Source organism: Kogia breviceps, chromosome 18, assembly GCF_026419965.1.
Source record: "Kogia breviceps isolate mKogBre1 chromosome 18, mKogBre1 haplotype 1, whole genome shotgun sequence".
NCBI classification, from domain to species: Eukaryota; Metazoa; Chordata; class Mammalia; order Artiodactyla; family Physeteridae; genus Kogia; species Kogia breviceps.
Window position 1 is genome coordinate 25723483 of NC_081327.1, and position 17430 is coordinate 25740912.

A 17430-nucleotide genomic window follows, 5' to 3' on the forward strand; every position below is an offset into this window, starting at 1 on the left:
CTTGTAGCCGCCGGGAGTTGGCTGGGTCCACAGCTGGCCGGAGGCGCAGTGGGGGCTTTTCCTGCACAACCAAATCAAAACGTAGAGAGTCGGAGGAGAAGGGGGGCGGGCACGGGGCGGGTAATAAACGAACACTTTCTGCAAAAGTCCGATCGTGCAACGGAAGGGGCAACGCTGCGGGCGCTCCAAGCAGCGTCTCTTCTCCGACCTCAGTTTCATCACCTGTAAAGTGGAGTCCCTGAGTCCTCCTGTCCGCTGCCAGGAAAAATAGAGCGGAGGGAACGCACAGCCCCGTGAGCCAGAGGAGCGGTTATTGTAGAGCGGGCAGGACCCAAGAGGGTGTCTGTTCCAATACTCCTCCTGGCCAGAGCTCCTCCGCCTCCCATCACCCCCCCACGCCCGGTTCCCAGTCCCGGGTCCCCAACCCCCGGCCCGGGTCAGAGACCGCAGCCTGGAGGGGGGCGCTGTGTCCAGCCCTGCAGCGGCTCTCCACGCCCCGCCCCCAGCCCGCCGGCCCCGCCCCCAGCCTTCTCCCTCCGCGGCCCGCCTCGCCTTTGATGCGCCGCGCACGGCCAATGGGCGCGCGGGGAGGCGCAGGCTGCGGCGGCGGGCTGGGGGTTCGGCGCGCCCGGGCGTCAGTCCGGCCGCGGCGACGGCGGCAGGATCGTTTCGCGGCGACCCTTCAGGATCCGCTCGGCTTCGGGGCTGCTCCAGGAGGAGGAGAGCGAGGCGCGGCGCGGCGAGCCGCAGGGCCCGCGGGCCGGGCGCATGGCTTAGGGACGCCCCCTCCCGCAGCGCCCCCAGCATGGGGAAACTTCACTCCAAGCCGGGTCAGTGTCCCCGCCCGCGTGCCGGCCCCCTGGTCCTCGCCGCCCTCGCCCCCGCGATTGCTAACTCTCTGCCTCTCCTTTCTTTCCGGCTCCCGCCGCCGCCGCGCGCGATGTGCCTGCAGCCGCCGTGTGCAAGCGCAGGGAGAGCCCGGAAGGTAGGGGCGCGCGGGGCACGGACCGGGGGGGATAGACTGGGAAGCACCGCGGACGGCGGCGGAATGGCCTAGCCCGCGGATCTTATTACCAGCCACCCCCACCCGCTACTCCAGTCACCAGTCCCACAAACCCTCTCCTTGGAGCAGACTTTGTGTCCTCTCCTCAGTCCATCCTACCCCCTCCCCGCTATCCTGTGCTCTCTCTTCTGACTCTCAGCCCCTCCTATTGCGGTACCCCGACCTCGCACTCACTGCACCCCCTTTTCAGGCTCGTAAGCCCCTTCTCCAAGAGCCTGCGCCCTCTCTTTCTGGCCCTCAGCCCCCTCTCCCGAGATCTTGGCTCCTGCGCCCCCTCTCCGGACTCTCAGTTCCCCTCTTCCCCTCACCCCGTGTTTCATCCCTCCCCTCCTCAGTCCTGTGGCCTCTGGCGCTCGCTCTTCTGATCCCCAGACACGTCTTCCTGGGGTCCTGCTTCCCCCTTGGCTCCGTTCTGGATCCCTGCTCTTGGGGCTTCGCTGAACTCCCTTCTCCTGATTACCTGCGTCCTTCTCTCGGATTGTGCGCGGCTCCCAACACCCTCCGGGTCCCTGCTGCCTCTGCCTCGCCCACTCTTTCTCTCCTCTCTCTCGGGTAACTTTCAGTCTAGGGGCCAGACTCAGGGGCTTCGTGTCGTCCCCGCCTCAGGTGACAGCTTCGCTGCGAGCGCCGCCTGGGCTCGGAAAGGCATTGAGGAGTGGATCGGGAGGCAGCGCTGCCCGGGTGGCAGCTCCGGATCCCGACAGCTGCGGGCGGCTGGCACCGTTGGCAGAGGAACGCGGGTACGATCCCCACCTACGTCCCTTTCAACCTCAGGGATGCGTCTCCATACCTTCCCCTCACCCCCCAACTTTTAGCACCCTCTTGGCACAACTTCTAAGTCCAGAGATGCCTTCTCAGCTGCCCCTGCCCCACCAATATGACCCTGTTACACCGCCTGCCTTGGGTAACCTTATTGGTGACACAGGTGGCAGTCTCCTGTTCAGTTGGGGGCAGAGGGCTGCCTGGGGGGAAATGTCCTAGGTGATGTGGTGGTGCAGGTCCAGTTGATGGGGAAGCTTGTCTGCGCTGGGGGGATCTGGGGGCCTGCTCTTGACTTCTACCTTGTTTCTGTGGCCAGCATTCAAAGGTGGATTTAGAGTCGGGGCTAGGGAAGAGGGAAGGCATCTGGGGGGGTCTGGGTGGAAGGCAGGACTGTGCCGGCCTCCGAATGCGTTCCAAGTGTGTGACATTCATCAGTACCATCTGCCCTGCAGCCCCAGTAGAGCCGGCTGTGATCTGGTGGCGGGCAGAACTTGTGGGGGGGGGGCGGGGAGACTGAGATCTGGGAGACCCCTTGGCTTGGCCCACAAAGAGAGAGAGGGCCTCATTCTGCTGTAGCCTGGGCCTACCCCTAGCCTTCCTCCGGTGGGCCCCTGAGGTTGGAGTTATTCCTAGGGGAGCAGTAGATGTGACAGGGGAGTGAGTGAGTCCAGCCTCAGCTCCTGGCCTGGCACTGGTGTTCACAGATGTCCTATGGGCTCCAGAACTCTGCACAGGGCTTTCAGATGGTCTGCGTGGAACTCGAGCAAGCCGAGGATCAAAGGATGAATCAACTTTTTGATGTGACATTTAATTTTTTTTTTTTTTTTTAACTTAGAGGAGAACAGACTGAGTCTCAGGTCTGGTTAGTTCTTTGGTCTTGTCCATGGGCTGGGGAGGGGCCAGTGGACTTTTCAGATGTGTGTGTGTGTGTGTGTGTGTGTATATTTGGTGGTGGGACCTGGACTGGGTGCAGCCAGTTGGAGGAGATGAGCCTGTGGATAAAGTCGACTCTTGTGCACGTATGAAATAACCCCTGCATCTGGAAGAAGCTCCCATCTCCTCCTCCACTGCCACTGCTGAGCTGGGGGCCTTCTCTTCTCCATTTCTCTTCATCCGTTGGCTGGGTTAGAATTGGAGCTGCTGTCCCCTGGGAAAGGCCAAAACTTGGTGGGCGGGGGCACTGCAGTTGGGGCCCTTTAAAAACAGAACTACAAACTTCCCTTTCTTTCCCCACCATTTCTAGTTTTTGATCTCCTTATTTATTTAAAGCCCAATGAAAATGATCCGATTTAGCCGTATGAACAAATGCATTTGCAGCTGAAGACAGAGGCCAACTGAGTGGATTTCCATTAATCAAGTTTTGGGTTTTTTCAGCCTGTTTATTTTTACAAAGTATTCCTGCAGAATGACATTTATTTGCAGTCCCCCCCCGCTATTTTTTTTCTTTCCTAAACTGCCAGGCAGCTTGCTCCATGCTTTAGGGGAAACTTGAAATACAGCGAGGGCTTACTTCAATTGACTTTTATCTTCAAAGCCATAACAAATGTTACCCGCATGTTTTTGGTAGGTCTCCTTGGCATCCAGTCCTGGAGGATGGGAGGGAGGAGGAAGGAAGGAGAGGAAAACAAAAGTCTGTCGTTTTTAATTAAATAGTAGTGTTCCCAGCAAGAGGAATGTGAGCCAGTAAAAGTTGCCATTGGGGGAAATGAGGGAGGGTAGGGAGGGGGCCCCAGCTTAAGACTGTGGCTTTGGTAAAGTCACGGAATTTTGTTGCCTGGTTTCTTCCCCCAGCTGAGGACAGCATGGGATGGTGCTTGCCCCCTCCTTTCCCAGCCCCCTCTCTCAGAGAAATGCTGAGGGGTCATTAGTGTTTGTTCAAAGCACTTTTGAAGATGTGAGACACAGAGCCCATCAGCATGACATATGTTGGGTGGTGGAGCGTGGGACCTGCCATCCAAGATATTAAGGGGAGGGAATCTCTGCTGCCTTGAGAGTTGTGCTTCGTGACTGGGACCTGGATGCCTGGGTTCCCACCACCGCTGGCCTCGCTCCTGAGCCTGCAGAGGTGGGGATGGCCCAGGGAAGAGCCCAGGGTGTGGGGCTGCACTGTGGAGGCCTGTGAGGTGATTTCAAGTGGTACCTGGAGGAATATTTCTTATCTTAATAGTTACATTTTTTTTTACCAGAAAAATTAAATAACTGGGACCTAAAACTCTTGAATTCGCAGATATTATTGCTTAGGAGGAAGTTAAGTGGAAAGAGATCGTTTCAAGTCAATTCTGAGAAAAATATTAAGTACAACTGTTCAAAATTGTGAGTGAGAACGGAATATGCCCCAAATTTGGGAAATGTTGAGATACTGAACAGGATAGCGGTAGGCAACCCTCTGTCTGTTTAATTTCTGTGATTTCCAGTGGCACAGAGAGGGTGGTTCCAGGCTCTTCCAGTATCTCGTCAGGATGTAGGAGGGCGTGGGCTCCAAAGTGTGCTGAGTTCCAAGGGCTGGCAGAGGTCCCCTCACCAGCCCCAGACCCGTCCTGGGGTTGGCCTCTGTGTCCACTCGGTCACCCGGCCTTTCACCAAAGTGGCGGGAAACACGTTCGTAGCTCATCCAACCAGCATTTTTACTGCAACAATAGCTACTATTTATTAAGTGCCTGTGTGTGTCAAGCACTTTGCTTACATTATCTTAATCCTCCTCATAACCCTATAAAGTTGCCAGCCGGCCGGTGTGGACTCTGGTTTTCTCCCATTCTGCAGTACTTTCTAGGACAGTGGAAGCCATGTGTGGTAAAGTTCCACACCAGAACGTTTGCCTGGAGGGGGTCGCACTTATTCATTCCTGAGCGGTGGCACCCTGGCCGGCTGCCGAGTACTTTGGGATGAGGCAGGTTGTGGGGCAGGCGGAAGCATGAGGGGCCCCTGCTTGCCCTCTTCCTCTCTGAGGGAGCCTGAGTAGCTTAGTAAATGTTTAAGTTGGGTCTGAGTTTCATGCAAGATCCTGGGATATGAGAGGGTGACCTCGCCGGCAATTAACCCATGCCTGCCCTTCCAAATACAAAACGAAATGAGGTCCGTCTCGGCCACAATAGCTTGTCACCTTGTATAAGCCATTTTACCTTTGTCTACCTTACTTAGCTCATCTGCAAAATGGGTATAATAACCTGCTCACCCCTGGCAGGGTTCTGGCAGATAACTCTTCCCTGAAAGTAGAACGTGGGGAGAAAGGTACTGGCAGGTTCCTGAGGCCCTGGGAGAGGTGGAGATGGGGGCCCATATTATGAAACCAGAGGCTCCCCCTCCCCCATACTCTGTAGCCTCACTTGGAGGGACACGGGCTATAGGGCTTCTGCCCTTTCAGTGGGTACATGCTGAACTTCAAGGGAATATGAGCTTGGAGGAGAAAAATAATGAGAAATGTGAGCTGTACAAGTACTGCAGAAGATGACTGACACGTGAACAATTTGTATGCCAGACAGCAGTGTGCTAAACAATTAGAAATTAAAATAAGCATAATAATCTCAGAGATAAAGGACGATATTAGAAACATGAAGCAGCAACAGGCAGTTACAAAAGAAAACCAACCGGAAGTGTTGGCTCTGGAAAATATAATGGGTGAAATTAAGAAGTTTAGTAGATGGATGGAGTAGCGTAATGGATGCAGAGATGTTGATAGGAGAACACTCAGAGAAGCAGAACCTGCGTGTCTGTGTACGCTCCTGCAGCCTGTGCACACGTGTGCATATATGAATGTGTACAACTGGATTTAAGACCATCCCCTCCCCCACCCCCCAGTTTGGTCCTTTTGTTCTTTTATGGCAGAGCCGCCTGAAGGAACAGGCTGAGAGCTTCGGTGCAGGCGAGTCTGCCTCTGGATCAAAGGTGGCTGCCAGGCGGTTTAGTAATTTGATTAGGGGACACCTAGTGCATTTTGATGTTTGGGCAAGATTGGGAGGGTGCAGGCCCTGTTGGAGCCCGTGGGGATGTATGGAGCTGGGTGATGAGATTGGAGGCTGGCCCAGCTGCTGCCTGAGTGCCGGATTCCAGGGGAATTACCCTTGAATGATACCAGTTGGCACAATTAAAAGGCCCCATGTCTTCACCATATGGAAAGTGTTAGGCCTCCTTACGTGGTTTCAAAGCTATGTGCTGGGAGGTGGACTTGACATTTGAGGTAAAGCATAAATTAAATATTTGGTGTTTCAGAATTAAAAGATGATTTGCTTTGAGGCTAGTGAGAGGCGTTTGGACCTCCACTCACTGGCTTCTTTGAGTTCTCCACGGAGGGTGCCCTCTGCCCCTGGCACCCAGGCCAGCTTCATAGCCCCACCTGGCAGCTTTCTGGACCCCTGGGGAATGGGAAGGAGAGCTGGGGCAAGCTGGAGCTGGGCAGAGTGCCAGGTGGGGCTTCTAGTTTCTCGTAGGTCTGGATCCCTCAGGAAGGTGGGAGGTGGGCAAGGGTGTCATTCTGGGTACTCTAATGCATCTCTGTGATGGGGTCTCTGGTAGAGGTTTCGAGGAGTGCCGTATCCTCCCTTCGAAACTTTTCTTCTTTGAGAAGGACACTGGTTCCTCGAGTCAGGCTGTGTGTGTGTCGTGTCCCTCGAACTCAGGAACAGACCCTCTGCATTCATATCTTGTACAAACTGTCACAAAACTCAGGGGGAAGCTAAACCAGGAGACATCCTCGGCATGTCCCACAAGCTCCTAGCCTTGGGGAATGTTCCATCCCCTCACCCAGTGGGAGTGTCAGAAGTGAGGAGAGAAGGTGGGTGATAGACAGACAGAGTGAATTCCTCCTCATAACAGGAAGCTTGGGCCCCTGGGCTCAGGGGCCAGACTGTCCCTTTGAGGGCTTAAAGCAGCAAGGCTGAGCTGTCAGCAGTGGAAGAACCACTTTCTGAGGAGTCCGTCTTCCTTGTGGCAGCCCTGGGGCACATGGTGGGCTCTCATGATATATTTGCTGAATGAATGAATGAATGAATGAATGAATGAATGAATGGAGAGAGATTAAGTCACCATCCCTGCCTCTTCCTCCCCCAGGTTCTCTTCCCCAGCCAGGTGGAGTTGGAAGTAGGAATAAAGGGAAGAGTGGAATTAGGCCTTTTCTTTCAGACACTCAGCTATTAATTAATTATGATCAATAATGAATTGTTATTAATTATGGATTCCCTACCTGTGCCGGGCATTGAGGCTACAGTGGCAAATCACAGAGCTGTGGTGCCTGTCCTCCTGTAGCTTCCAGTCTAATAAAGGAGACAAAGAATAAGTGTGGCCACAGGGACCCTGGCAGACAGTAACACTCATGAGAAGCTGAGGCAGTGAGGAAGAAAGTGTGGGAAAAAGGGATGGGTTTGTGCGGTGAGAGGTGGGGGAGACCCCTTGCTCGCTAGTGTCCATGGACAACGCGTGGTGCTTGGGTTGGGCCCTTGAGAAGGGACTGTGGGCTGCAAGTGGCTGTGCAGCCTGTGGGGTCTGGCACTCTCTCTGGTGCTCATTCTTTCTGCAAAGCCCCCCATGTTAGTGGCTCTTGGCACGCGTGAGCTACCTTCCCCCCTGGACAGGTGGGTGGGGCGGAGCCAGGCGGGCAGCCACCAGCGTGCTCTGTAGAGCTGATTCATATGCAGCATCATGCACAGGGACTTGGGGGCATTACTCCAGCTGTTTGGGTGGAGGGGCAGCCCCTTCTGCCCTGCGGGGGAGGAGTGTCAGAAGCCCAGCCGTGGTGGGATGTGGCAGCCTGAGGGAGGCACCCCAAGAACCAGGGGGCAAGAGACAGTGACAAGCCAATCCCAGAGAGAGCCCATCCTGCCCCAGAACTGCTGTGAACATGTGCTTGAGGGAGGAGGGTCTCCTGCCTCAGTTTACCAGATGTGTCTGAGGAAGGGGCATGCAGCCTGACTCTCTGGGCAAGAGGCAGGGGCCCACGAAGAGATCTGCAGGCACTGGGGAGTCAGGGACCCCTCAGTCCTCCTTGCTCGGGGGGTTCTCACAGCCGCACTCACTGGCTGTAGGTTCACAACTTTGGAATTTTTAGGTCGCTTGTTGGATTCCAAAGCAGGCACTTCCGGCTGCCTCCCCGACTTACCGCTCTCTTTTCCGCTCACGCATGTTCTTTTTGTGGCTCTTGTCTCTCACAGACATTCTTTCTCTTCCTCTCGCTCTCTCTCCCCCCTCCCTTCCCCACCCCCTCCCAGAGGAAGGAAAAAATTCAGACTCTCACAAACAAAATATCTGCCATTCCATCCGAGGGAGAACTGAGGCAGAAGCCCAGAATATCCTGGAAGAAACTCCAGAGAGAGCTGAAGGCCTCAGTTGTTTAATCTGGAAGGCAGTCTTTGATGTCACCGTGCTCCGTTTATCCTGGGAAGCTGCCTGCTTCTTTATGGCTGGCTTCAGACTCTGTGCATGAAAAATGGCCGAGTCCCTTCAGGAGCTGGAGGGAAAGCCTGATCCCTCTCCAGAGGGCAGGCCTGGTGATGCTGCTGCTCCTGCCAAGCCCAGGTGGGCTGGAGAACCTTTTCCAAACAAGCATTTCCAGAGACATAAGTAATTCTTTGATAACTTCCCGGGAAAGCAGAGGAGGCTCTTTATCCATGTGGGTACCCGTCATGGGGCTTTGCGAGGGAAGCCTCAGGTCCCTCCACTGAAGTCATCCTTAGCCCCAGAAGGGCGGCACACAGGAGCTCTCACCAGACGGCTCTGCCCTCCGGGGTGCGTCCTGGATGTGTGTTTGTTTAGAGGGCTCCGAGGAATTGCTCTGGGCTTCACTTTCCTTACTTGTTGAGCCGTGTGGGCTGTGGTTTGTGTGTGGCTGACGCCTTTCGGAGGATCCCAGGGTAGTGGGTGGGCTTCACAGTGGTGTGGCATCAACTGAAGGATCCCCGCCCTTCTCTGGGCCTCGGATCTTCTGGCTGAGAAGTAGGATAAAATCATTTATTATAATTTAGAAACTATGTATTAAATGCATTCTATTCAAGTCATTCATGCATCTGTGCAATAGAAATTGAGTACTCACTTTAGGCCAGGTATACATTTGCTCTGTCAGTAGAGCATGGTCCTGGTTTTCATGGACCTTACACTCTCATAGGAAAAGATAAGTATTTTTAAAAACAAATTACACAACCTAAGCTGTGATTTATGCCTCAAAGGAGAAGTGCTGGGTGCTTTGAGAAGATTTAATAGGAATCAGACCTAATCTGGGTGGCTGTTCATTCTACAGCCATTTGAGCATGGGTAGGATGTTGTAGAAACTATGAGGAATAGAACATAGTTCCTGCCTCGTAGAACTTGGAGTTTAGTGGAACTAAACTTTCATCTTTGCCTCTCATCTATTTTTCTTATCTTATTGCATTGGTTAGAATCTCCTCAACTGATTAATAACTATTAAGTATGATGTTCATTGTTTATCTAGTTAAGAAAGCTTTCTTCATCTCCTGGATTGCTAGGATTTTTAAAACCAGGAATAATGATTGAATTTTATCAAATGCTGTTGGGGTGTTGATGGAGCTGGTGATTCTTTGCTAATATAATGTATGATTTGTATGCATGATTTACATAACTAGATTCCCTAGTGTTCAACTTTCTTTGCACTCCTAAATTAAATCCCTCTTTGCCATGATAGACTGCTGCTTTAAAATGTTGCTGTATTTGATTTGCTAGTATTTTACTTTGCCTTGATATTCGTGTTTGATTGGCTTATGGTTTGGGAAGGTACCTCTTGAATAATGAAGACAATGTTCAGGAAATGTTAGAGGACGCTCTGGGGGCTCTAGAGCAGCAAGTACTAACTGGTCCAGGGTCAGAGGTAGTCTCAGAGGAGCTGTGATTTAAGCCCAAATGTGCATGGGAGGAGGGGTGGTGGTGAGCAAGGCAAGGGGAGAGGACATGTAACAGCCTTGAGTGTTTGCCAGACCGACCGGCCACATGTGAGAAAGCCCTGTAGAGAAGAGGGTGGTTCATTTGAGATGCTGGTTGAAGTTCAGTTGGCTGAAGAGAGGTCACAGCCTGGGCCTGGGGGCCTTCTCAGCCATGTTATGGAGTGTGGTCTTTGTCCAGAGGGGAGACAAGTGTGTGAAGGTCCTGTGTGAGGCGCCAGCAGGAAAGAGGTGAGCCTTGTGATCTGGAGGGAGAAGGAATGTGGGGATGGGCTCTCCCTTGTAAAAATACTTTGGAGGATAAAGAGGAATCAAGTGACTGTATTCTGTGGGCTCAGTGAGAGATTCTGGAAGGTCTGCAATGGTCCAGGCACAGTGCTTGGTTCTCGAGTGTCACCCAGGGGACTCTTGAGGAGTCCAGAAGCAGGTGAAGGACCAGGAGAAGTAGATTAGGACATCAGGCGGTGTAGGGTGGTGCTTAAAGAGCGAGAACTTTGGAGCCCGATGTCTTAGGTTCAGATCCCGCTGCACCATTTTCTAACTGTGTGACCTTGGGCATAGTGTCGAACCTCTGTCAGCCAGAGGTCTAGTGGGAAACAGATGCACTCCAGAGAGTTTAAATGAAACTAACTTCCAGAGGTATGGGCAGGGTTCAGGGATACTTTATGGGGCGTTGAGGTACCCAGGGACTGATGGTCTCTGGCAACAGTGGGAAGGTGTTACCACCCCTAGGGCAGAAAGGGCCAGGGGAGGAAATGTTGGATATTTTGGATTGGATCCCCGTAGGAACCACAGCTGACGATGGGTGGAGACCAGGCAGAAGCTTTAAAGATGGAGGATTAACCACAGTCAGAGACATGGTACAGAAGTAGTGAGGGAGTGGAGAAGAAATGCCCTAACTCCCATCTCCTCACATCCTCCCGTTTCCTGCCAGGGCCTCGCATTGGCTGAATTCAGAAGCCAGAGGCCAGAAAGCTCCAGTGAATTGGTCCACAGGGTCAGCTTCCTGGAGGCACAGGGCAGTACAGAGAGGGTGGGGAAGGCAATAGAATAATCAACTCTGCTTGTGTTTCCTCATCTGTAAAGCAGGGATGATAATAGTACCTGCATCATAGGGCAGTTGTGAGGACTCAAATTGTAAAACGGTTGTAATGCCAGGCACACACCGTAAGTGCTCAATACAAGTTCGCTCTTACAGTTGTAAGACCAGGAAGAGATACAGGGTTATGGAGATTCGGGGAGGTGTTTTTGAAGGAGGGGGCATGTCAGTATGGCTCTAAGGACGGTAAGACTGGGACCAGGGGTCAGAATCTAAAGGCCAGAGAAGTCATATTCATGAACGCAGCAGGCTGGGAGGGAGACACATGGGAGGTGGGGGGACTAGGGTGCCCTGGGGAGCACATGTCCTGAGGCAAGAGAACAGCGTCCCTCAGCCCCAGCCAACTGCTGTCATGTGGGAATGTGGCCCTGGTATCGCCACATCTTCTGATCGTTAAGAGAATCCAGCCATCTGGATTTTTATGTGAAATTTTTCTAATTCAAAAAATTATCATCAACTACATAAACTTTTTCAAAAACACTTTTTTTGGGTGGACCCAGATAGCTGTATTTGGCCTGGCTTGTGATTGTTGATTTAGACCTGCAAGATTTTGGTGGGGTATGAATATGTTAGTGATAATAGTACATACAAGGGAATATTAAAAGTACCTAATGCTTTACATGCATTCTTTACATGTATTATTCCCCTGTGTACAGATGAGGAGACGAGCTCAGCAAGTTAAGTCCTGAGCCCAGCCAAGGGAGTGCGGATTCAGGCTGCCTTCAAGGCAGAGGGTACTACAGACCAAGCCAAGGCTGGGTGCTGGGGAGTCATGGATAGTATGTTTCCGTTGCCGGGGAACAGGATGGGAGGGCAGGTGGGGTAAGTACAGTATAGATGTGGTTTGGGCCACTTTATACTGAGGCCCAGAGTGTGCACGTAGTAGGTGTCAGGAGTGTGTTTAGAGCTTTCAGAATCAGACTTCCTGGGTCCAAGTTCCAGCTGCACCTCTCCCCAGCCGAGTGGCCCTGGGCCATGTGACAGCTTATTGTTGACCCTCAGCTTTCACATCTGGTGGAATGGGTAGCCATGGTTCCTACCTCACGGAGTTGTTTGAGGATTGAAATGAGTTCATGCTGGCAAATCAGGGAGAATAAAGCAGACGTCACCCTTCCTCTTGCAGCTTTCTCGTGTGGTTAGCTGAGGCTCACCCAGATGTGCGCTCAATGTGATGAAGGGAAAGAACAGGGCGTGGTGAGAGAGAATGAGGAGGGGTCTACTTTGGACTGGGGAGTAAAGTTGTTGAGACCCAAAGGGTACATAGCCAGGTGATGAAAGGTTTAGTAAAAACATCTCAGAGGGTTTGGGAAGTGCAAAGGCCAGGAGGCACGACAGGCAAGTAGAGAGTCTTCAACCCACTTCTGGGTGTCTGGCTTAGGACAGAATCCAGCCTCTGAGACGTGCAGGCAGAAATACGCGGTCCAGCACTGGGGGTGGGTAGCTCTTGGGGGTTGCGGGATGGGATGCTATATGTTGCAACCTGTTTTGGTTCTTTGTCCACCTGCTGCAAATCTTCCACAGTTTTATTTTTATCGATGTCCGATCACTCCAGCTTCTCTCCTTTCTGGCTGGGTGGGAGGTTGGGGAGAACCTCCTGGTCCCATGAAGAACTGTCAGCCGAGAGCTGATTGGCTGGTCTGCCACGTGCTGCCCAAGCCCATGGCCTTGAGCTTGAGTACAGAGCTGGGGCCCTGGAGAGGGTAGGGCAGAGCATAAAAGTCCGTGTCAGCAGGATGGGCCTGGCCACCCTCAGGCTACAGGTGAGGCTGGGGAAGACCCGAACCTCCCCAATGGGCTCAGGCCCAGGCTGTATCTCTAACTGCAGAAGTCTGCGCAGGCTGGTGGGCCCCTCTCACGGAGGCTTTGGCTGACGGCGGCTCCACTGTGTAGTTTGGGGGTGCTCCCTTGGGGGACTGAGGCCACTCCAGGCCTGGCTTCCAGAGGTAACCTTGTTACAGGGCAGTTTTTGACCTTGACCTTGTTTTACCCTTCTTTCCCCTAGGGATCTAGATAGATTTCAAAAGCAAAAAGATGATGTCAGAAAACTACTACGAACCAGGAACGAGGTTGCCTTTTCAGTGCATGGTGGGAGCACTTATCTTGCTCCCCTGCCCTGGAAATCCCAAGGAGCCCACTGCCCCGGTCAGTCTTGGGTATGTGCCTCCTTTCTCAGTGTTCTGTGGTGGCAGCCTCAGTGTGACTATTAAGTGTCTACGTATGCTGAGCCCTGTGCTGAACCATAGGTGCAGCATTAAGCATCTGCTGTATGTCAGGCCCTGGGCCAAGAGCTGTCCCTAACCACTCAGTTCTCACAACACCATTATGAGGCAGGTACTATTATTATCCCCATTTTATTGCTGGGGAAACTGAGCTTCTAAAAAAATATTTATTTATATATTTAGTTTTGGCTGCGTTGGGTCTTCGTTGTGGTGCACGGGCTTTCTCTAGTTGTGGTGAGCAGGGACTACTCTTCATTGCAGTGCGCGGGCTTCTCATTGCAGTGGCTCCTCGTTGTAGAGCACGGGCTCTAGGCGCGTAGACTTTATTAGTTGTGGCTCGCGGGCTCAGTAGTTAATGGCTTGTGGGCTCTAGAGCACAGGCTCAGTAGTTGTGGCACATGGGCTTAGTTGCTCTGCAGCATGTGGGATCTTCCCAGACCAGGGATTGAACCCATGTGCCCTGCATTGGCAGACGGATTCTTAACTACTGTGCCACCAGGGAAGTCCTGGAAACTGAGGCTTTAAAGAAATCTACCGTCTTGCCCAAAGTCACTTGACTTGGAAGTGGAATCTTGCTCTAGCAAGATTCAAATTCCGATCAGACTGATTTTAGAGCTATCTTAAATCATTATAGGTGAGTTTTTTTTTTCCTTAAACTGTATGTTATGACCCCATTCATGGCTTGTGATATCCATGTAGTGACCAGCATTAAAAAATATGAAATAGACAAAAATAAAAATATAAGAGAATATCCTTTATAGTAATAGTAAATATTGCTTTGTGTAACTTTCTGTTTAGTTTATAGGTGTAGATAGCCATGTGTATAGATGACTGGTAGATATGGACCTATAGACATGGGTATCCATACTGATAAATAGATAGACCTATTTATAGATAGATATGTGTATATCTAAACGCACATCTATACCCAAACCCATATATACAGAGGCCCATTATAAAACATAATTCTTATTGTGGGTCACTATCAAAGTGTTAGAAAACACTGGTGTTTGGTCACTGGTCTAGACGCTGAGTCTGAATACCTGGTTTCAGGATCTAGCTCTGCTTCTCACTAGCTGTGTGACCTTGGTTAAGTTCCCTAACCTCTCTGTGCCAAAGTTTTCTTTCTTGGCTTCAGAGCTTTTTGGTTTGTTGACATTTTGGCCAGAACAGATTCTCCCAGGATTGCCATGGTTTCTGTCTTGTTCATCAACTCCATTTGCTTAGGGCATGAAGAGGGCTCTTGGGGACCCCCATGTCCTCTCACCTTAGAAACCAGCCTCTGAACATGACAAGCAGCAGCTGCACTCTGGCAACTAAATCTTTCTGGACAGAACATTGTTTTGGGAATCCTGAGCCTGGGGGTGGCTGCAGCTTAGCTATTAGGTATCTATTGTGATCTCTCCTGGCCTTTGCTTCCTCCTCTCAGAATATAGTAAAGAAAAGGTGGATGCCTAGGTTATCTTTTGCTGTGTGACAAATTATTCCAAAACTCACTGACTTGATATTTTATGATCTGATTAAGATTATGCAATTTGAGCAGGGCTTGGCAGGGGCAACTTATCTCTAGCTCCATGTGCATAGTTGGGTTGGCTCAAACAGTGAGGGGCCACCTGCCACAGATCCACTTGACTTCTATGTCTGGGGCCTCAGTTCTCTTCCAGATGTCCTCACCACTGGTTAGCTTGGGCTTCCTTGTAGTATGGCAATCTCAGGGTAATCAGACTTCTTACACGGTGGCTGGCTTCCCAAGAGTGCAAAAGTGAAAACTGCCAGGTTCTTTAGGTTTAGGCCTGGAATTGGCAGTGCCACATTCTCTTTGTTAAAGCAAGTCACAGGTCCAGCCCAGGTTTAGGGGAAGGGATTACACAGGGGCATACATACTGGGAGGTGTGATTGATTGGGGGCCATCCAAGTAGTGTAGCAGAGAGGATGTGGTCTCCCGGAGAGAAGCAGCTGAGAGACTGCGTAAGGAAAAGGACTGAAAGGTGTCCATTGGATTTAGGGTCCTGGTGGTCACAGCCCAGTTTGACAGGAGCTGTCGTGGTAGAATGGCAGCTGAGGTGAGACTGGCATGGGTCCTGAAGGGACTGGGGAACACTTAACACGGGAGCAGATGCACATACTTGTAAGAACATCCATGGCTACATTATTTGGAAGAAGGAAAATTTGTAACAACTCAAATATTCATCACCAGGCGACAGGCTAATAAAGAGTGGTGTAGCCATTCCATGGATCTCTCTGCAACTGGTAAAACCAGGTTGAGTGAGGGCCACAGGCGGATAGGAAGGAGGCCCTGAGATGCTGTTGAATGAGCAAAGCAAGAGCAAAACATCAGTATAATGTGGCCCTGTTTTCTGCACTATACAAAGGTCTGTTCAGGCCTATGTCTCTATATATTTGCAGGTGCACATGGAACGATCTGGAATAATACACTGTCAAAGTCTGTTTCCCTGAGGAGTGAAGTGGTGGGAGGCGGTGAGGAGAGAAGGAATTTCACTTTTCACGTTACATTTTTCTACATTGTTGGACTTTTTTCTCAATGAGCATGTACAACTTTTGTATTTTTCAGAGCCAATACATTTCATTTTTATTTTTATACTTTTTAACATCTTTATTGGAGTAGAATTGCTTTACATTGTTGTGTTAGTTGCTGCTGTATAACAAAGTGAATCAGCTATATCTCTCGGGACAAGCTTTTCTGGAAGGGGTGGAGAGAGAAGCTGGTAGCTGGAAGGGGACGTGGGGCTAGGATGGACTCAGGGTACGGCCCGAGGACCACCTACCTCTGAAGTTCCGAGTGCTGTTTAAAATGCTGAGACCTAGGGGCCCCTCCCTCCGCAAGCCCTCTGAATCAGAGCTTCTCTGTGTTGGGCGACTGGACCCTGTAGGAAAGGTGGTGGTGGGAGGGAGCTGGAGGGGTTAGGGCGGAGGGAGAGATGGTGCTCCCCATCTGTAGAAGGGTGGGGATCGAGTGTGTGGCCCAGTGGAGAAGCCGGCACAATTCCTGACTCATGACACGCTCTCAGTCAGTGATTCTGTCTCCTGTGCAGTTCCCTATGGCTGTGGATCCTTACCCCCTATAAGGGGATTTAGAACTTTGCTGACAGTGATTGATACCTGGCCTCTTTTTCAAGATCGGCCAGGCCCCTCCTTTTATAACTGGAAGGAGGGAGATGTTAAAGGGATCTCTAGCCTGGTGATAGAACTTTCTGTGATGATGGAAATGCTCTATGTCTGCACTGTCCAATATGGGAACCATTGAGTGCTTTGAATGTAGCTACTGGGACCGAGGAGTTGAATTTTAAGTATATTGTATTTGAGTTAATTTAAATGTAAATTTAAATAGCCACGTGGGCCTGGTGCCTTCTGCCTGGATAGCACAGCTCTGGACCAGTGGAGGAGATGCAGCACTGCAGTGCATCAGGCTAACCCCCATCCCGAGGCGGGTGGAAGGGGCTATTTGCAGCAGGTGATGGTGGAAGGCGAGCTCTGCCCCCAGGAGGCACTGGTGAAACCCTCCCTGGGGCCTCTCCAGACCCTGCTCCTGGGAGCCACAGCTTCCCTTGAGCTTGGAGGGAGGAGGCCCAGGCTGGCCACTGCTGCGGTCAGTGATGGGAAGGATGGTGGGTCTCCCGGGTAGGTGGATTGGTGCACCTTCTCCTGGTGTCATAAATTGGGGCCTTCTTAGCCTTCTCAACCTTGGAGGGCCTGCTTGGCATCTGCTTCTGGGGTTCGTGGGTGAGGACTTGTCCCCTTGGCTCTGGTCTGAGGCAGAACCCGTTCATGGGTCTGGGGCTCAGCACTGAGTGGGACCAGCTTTTCCCCAGGAGTCAGAGGCAACATTCATCTCGAGTTTTAGGGATGGCAAAGCCTTACACTGATTTGTCAGGCATTTGCTATTTGCAGAAACCTGGCCAGGGTCAGTATTAATACTATGGGGAAACTGAGACCAGACTGCAGAGTCTATGGGGCAGGCTCTGTGTGTCTCACTGCTGCGTCCTCAGGGCCTTTTGCACTGCTTGGCACGTGGTGGGTGCTCAAGGAACATTCGCCTGGTGGATGAGGCTCAGGGAGGCCTAGCATCTTGGCCAGCGGGCACATAGCCTCTGGAGGTCCTGTCCCTCCAAATTCCACCTCCTTTTGACCTTTGAAGAGAGCCTCCGCTTGCATCTCCCCCGCCTTTCAGAAAGGGGCCTCGCCAGTTTTCTTTTGGTAAATGAAATCATGCACACGCTGAAAAACAAAAGGAAAAAAATTCAAAACAGTACTTACTAAAGGCTATGTAATAAAAAGGAAACCTTCTTCCCACCTCTGCCAATACCATTGGCCTCCCAGCACCCCTCTCCCAAGGCATCTGCTTTTTCTGGTTCCTGGAGGTGCTTCTAGCCATGCTCTGTGAGTGTGGAC

At 51.7% G+C, this 17430-nt stretch overlaps 1 protein-coding gene across 1 annotated transcript in view; it reads left to right on the plus strand.

Annotated features, from left to right (window-relative positions):
• Nucleotides 1–652: 652 nt before the first annotated feature.
• The window catches only part of NKD1 (NKD inhibitor of WNT signaling pathway 1), an 84747-nt gene continuing 67969 nt past the window's right edge, over nucleotides 653–17430 (plus strand). Inside the window, exons 1-3 of the mRNA XM_059045182.2 lie at nucleotides 653–830; nucleotides 953–985; nucleotides 1670–1803. Of these exons, the coding sequence (XP_058901165.1) occupies nucleotides 806–830; nucleotides 953–985; nucleotides 1670–1803 (192 nt within the window). The 5' untranslated portion in view covers nucleotides 653–805. The remainder of the gene's footprint in view (nucleotides 831–952; nucleotides 986–1669; nucleotides 1804–17430) is intronic.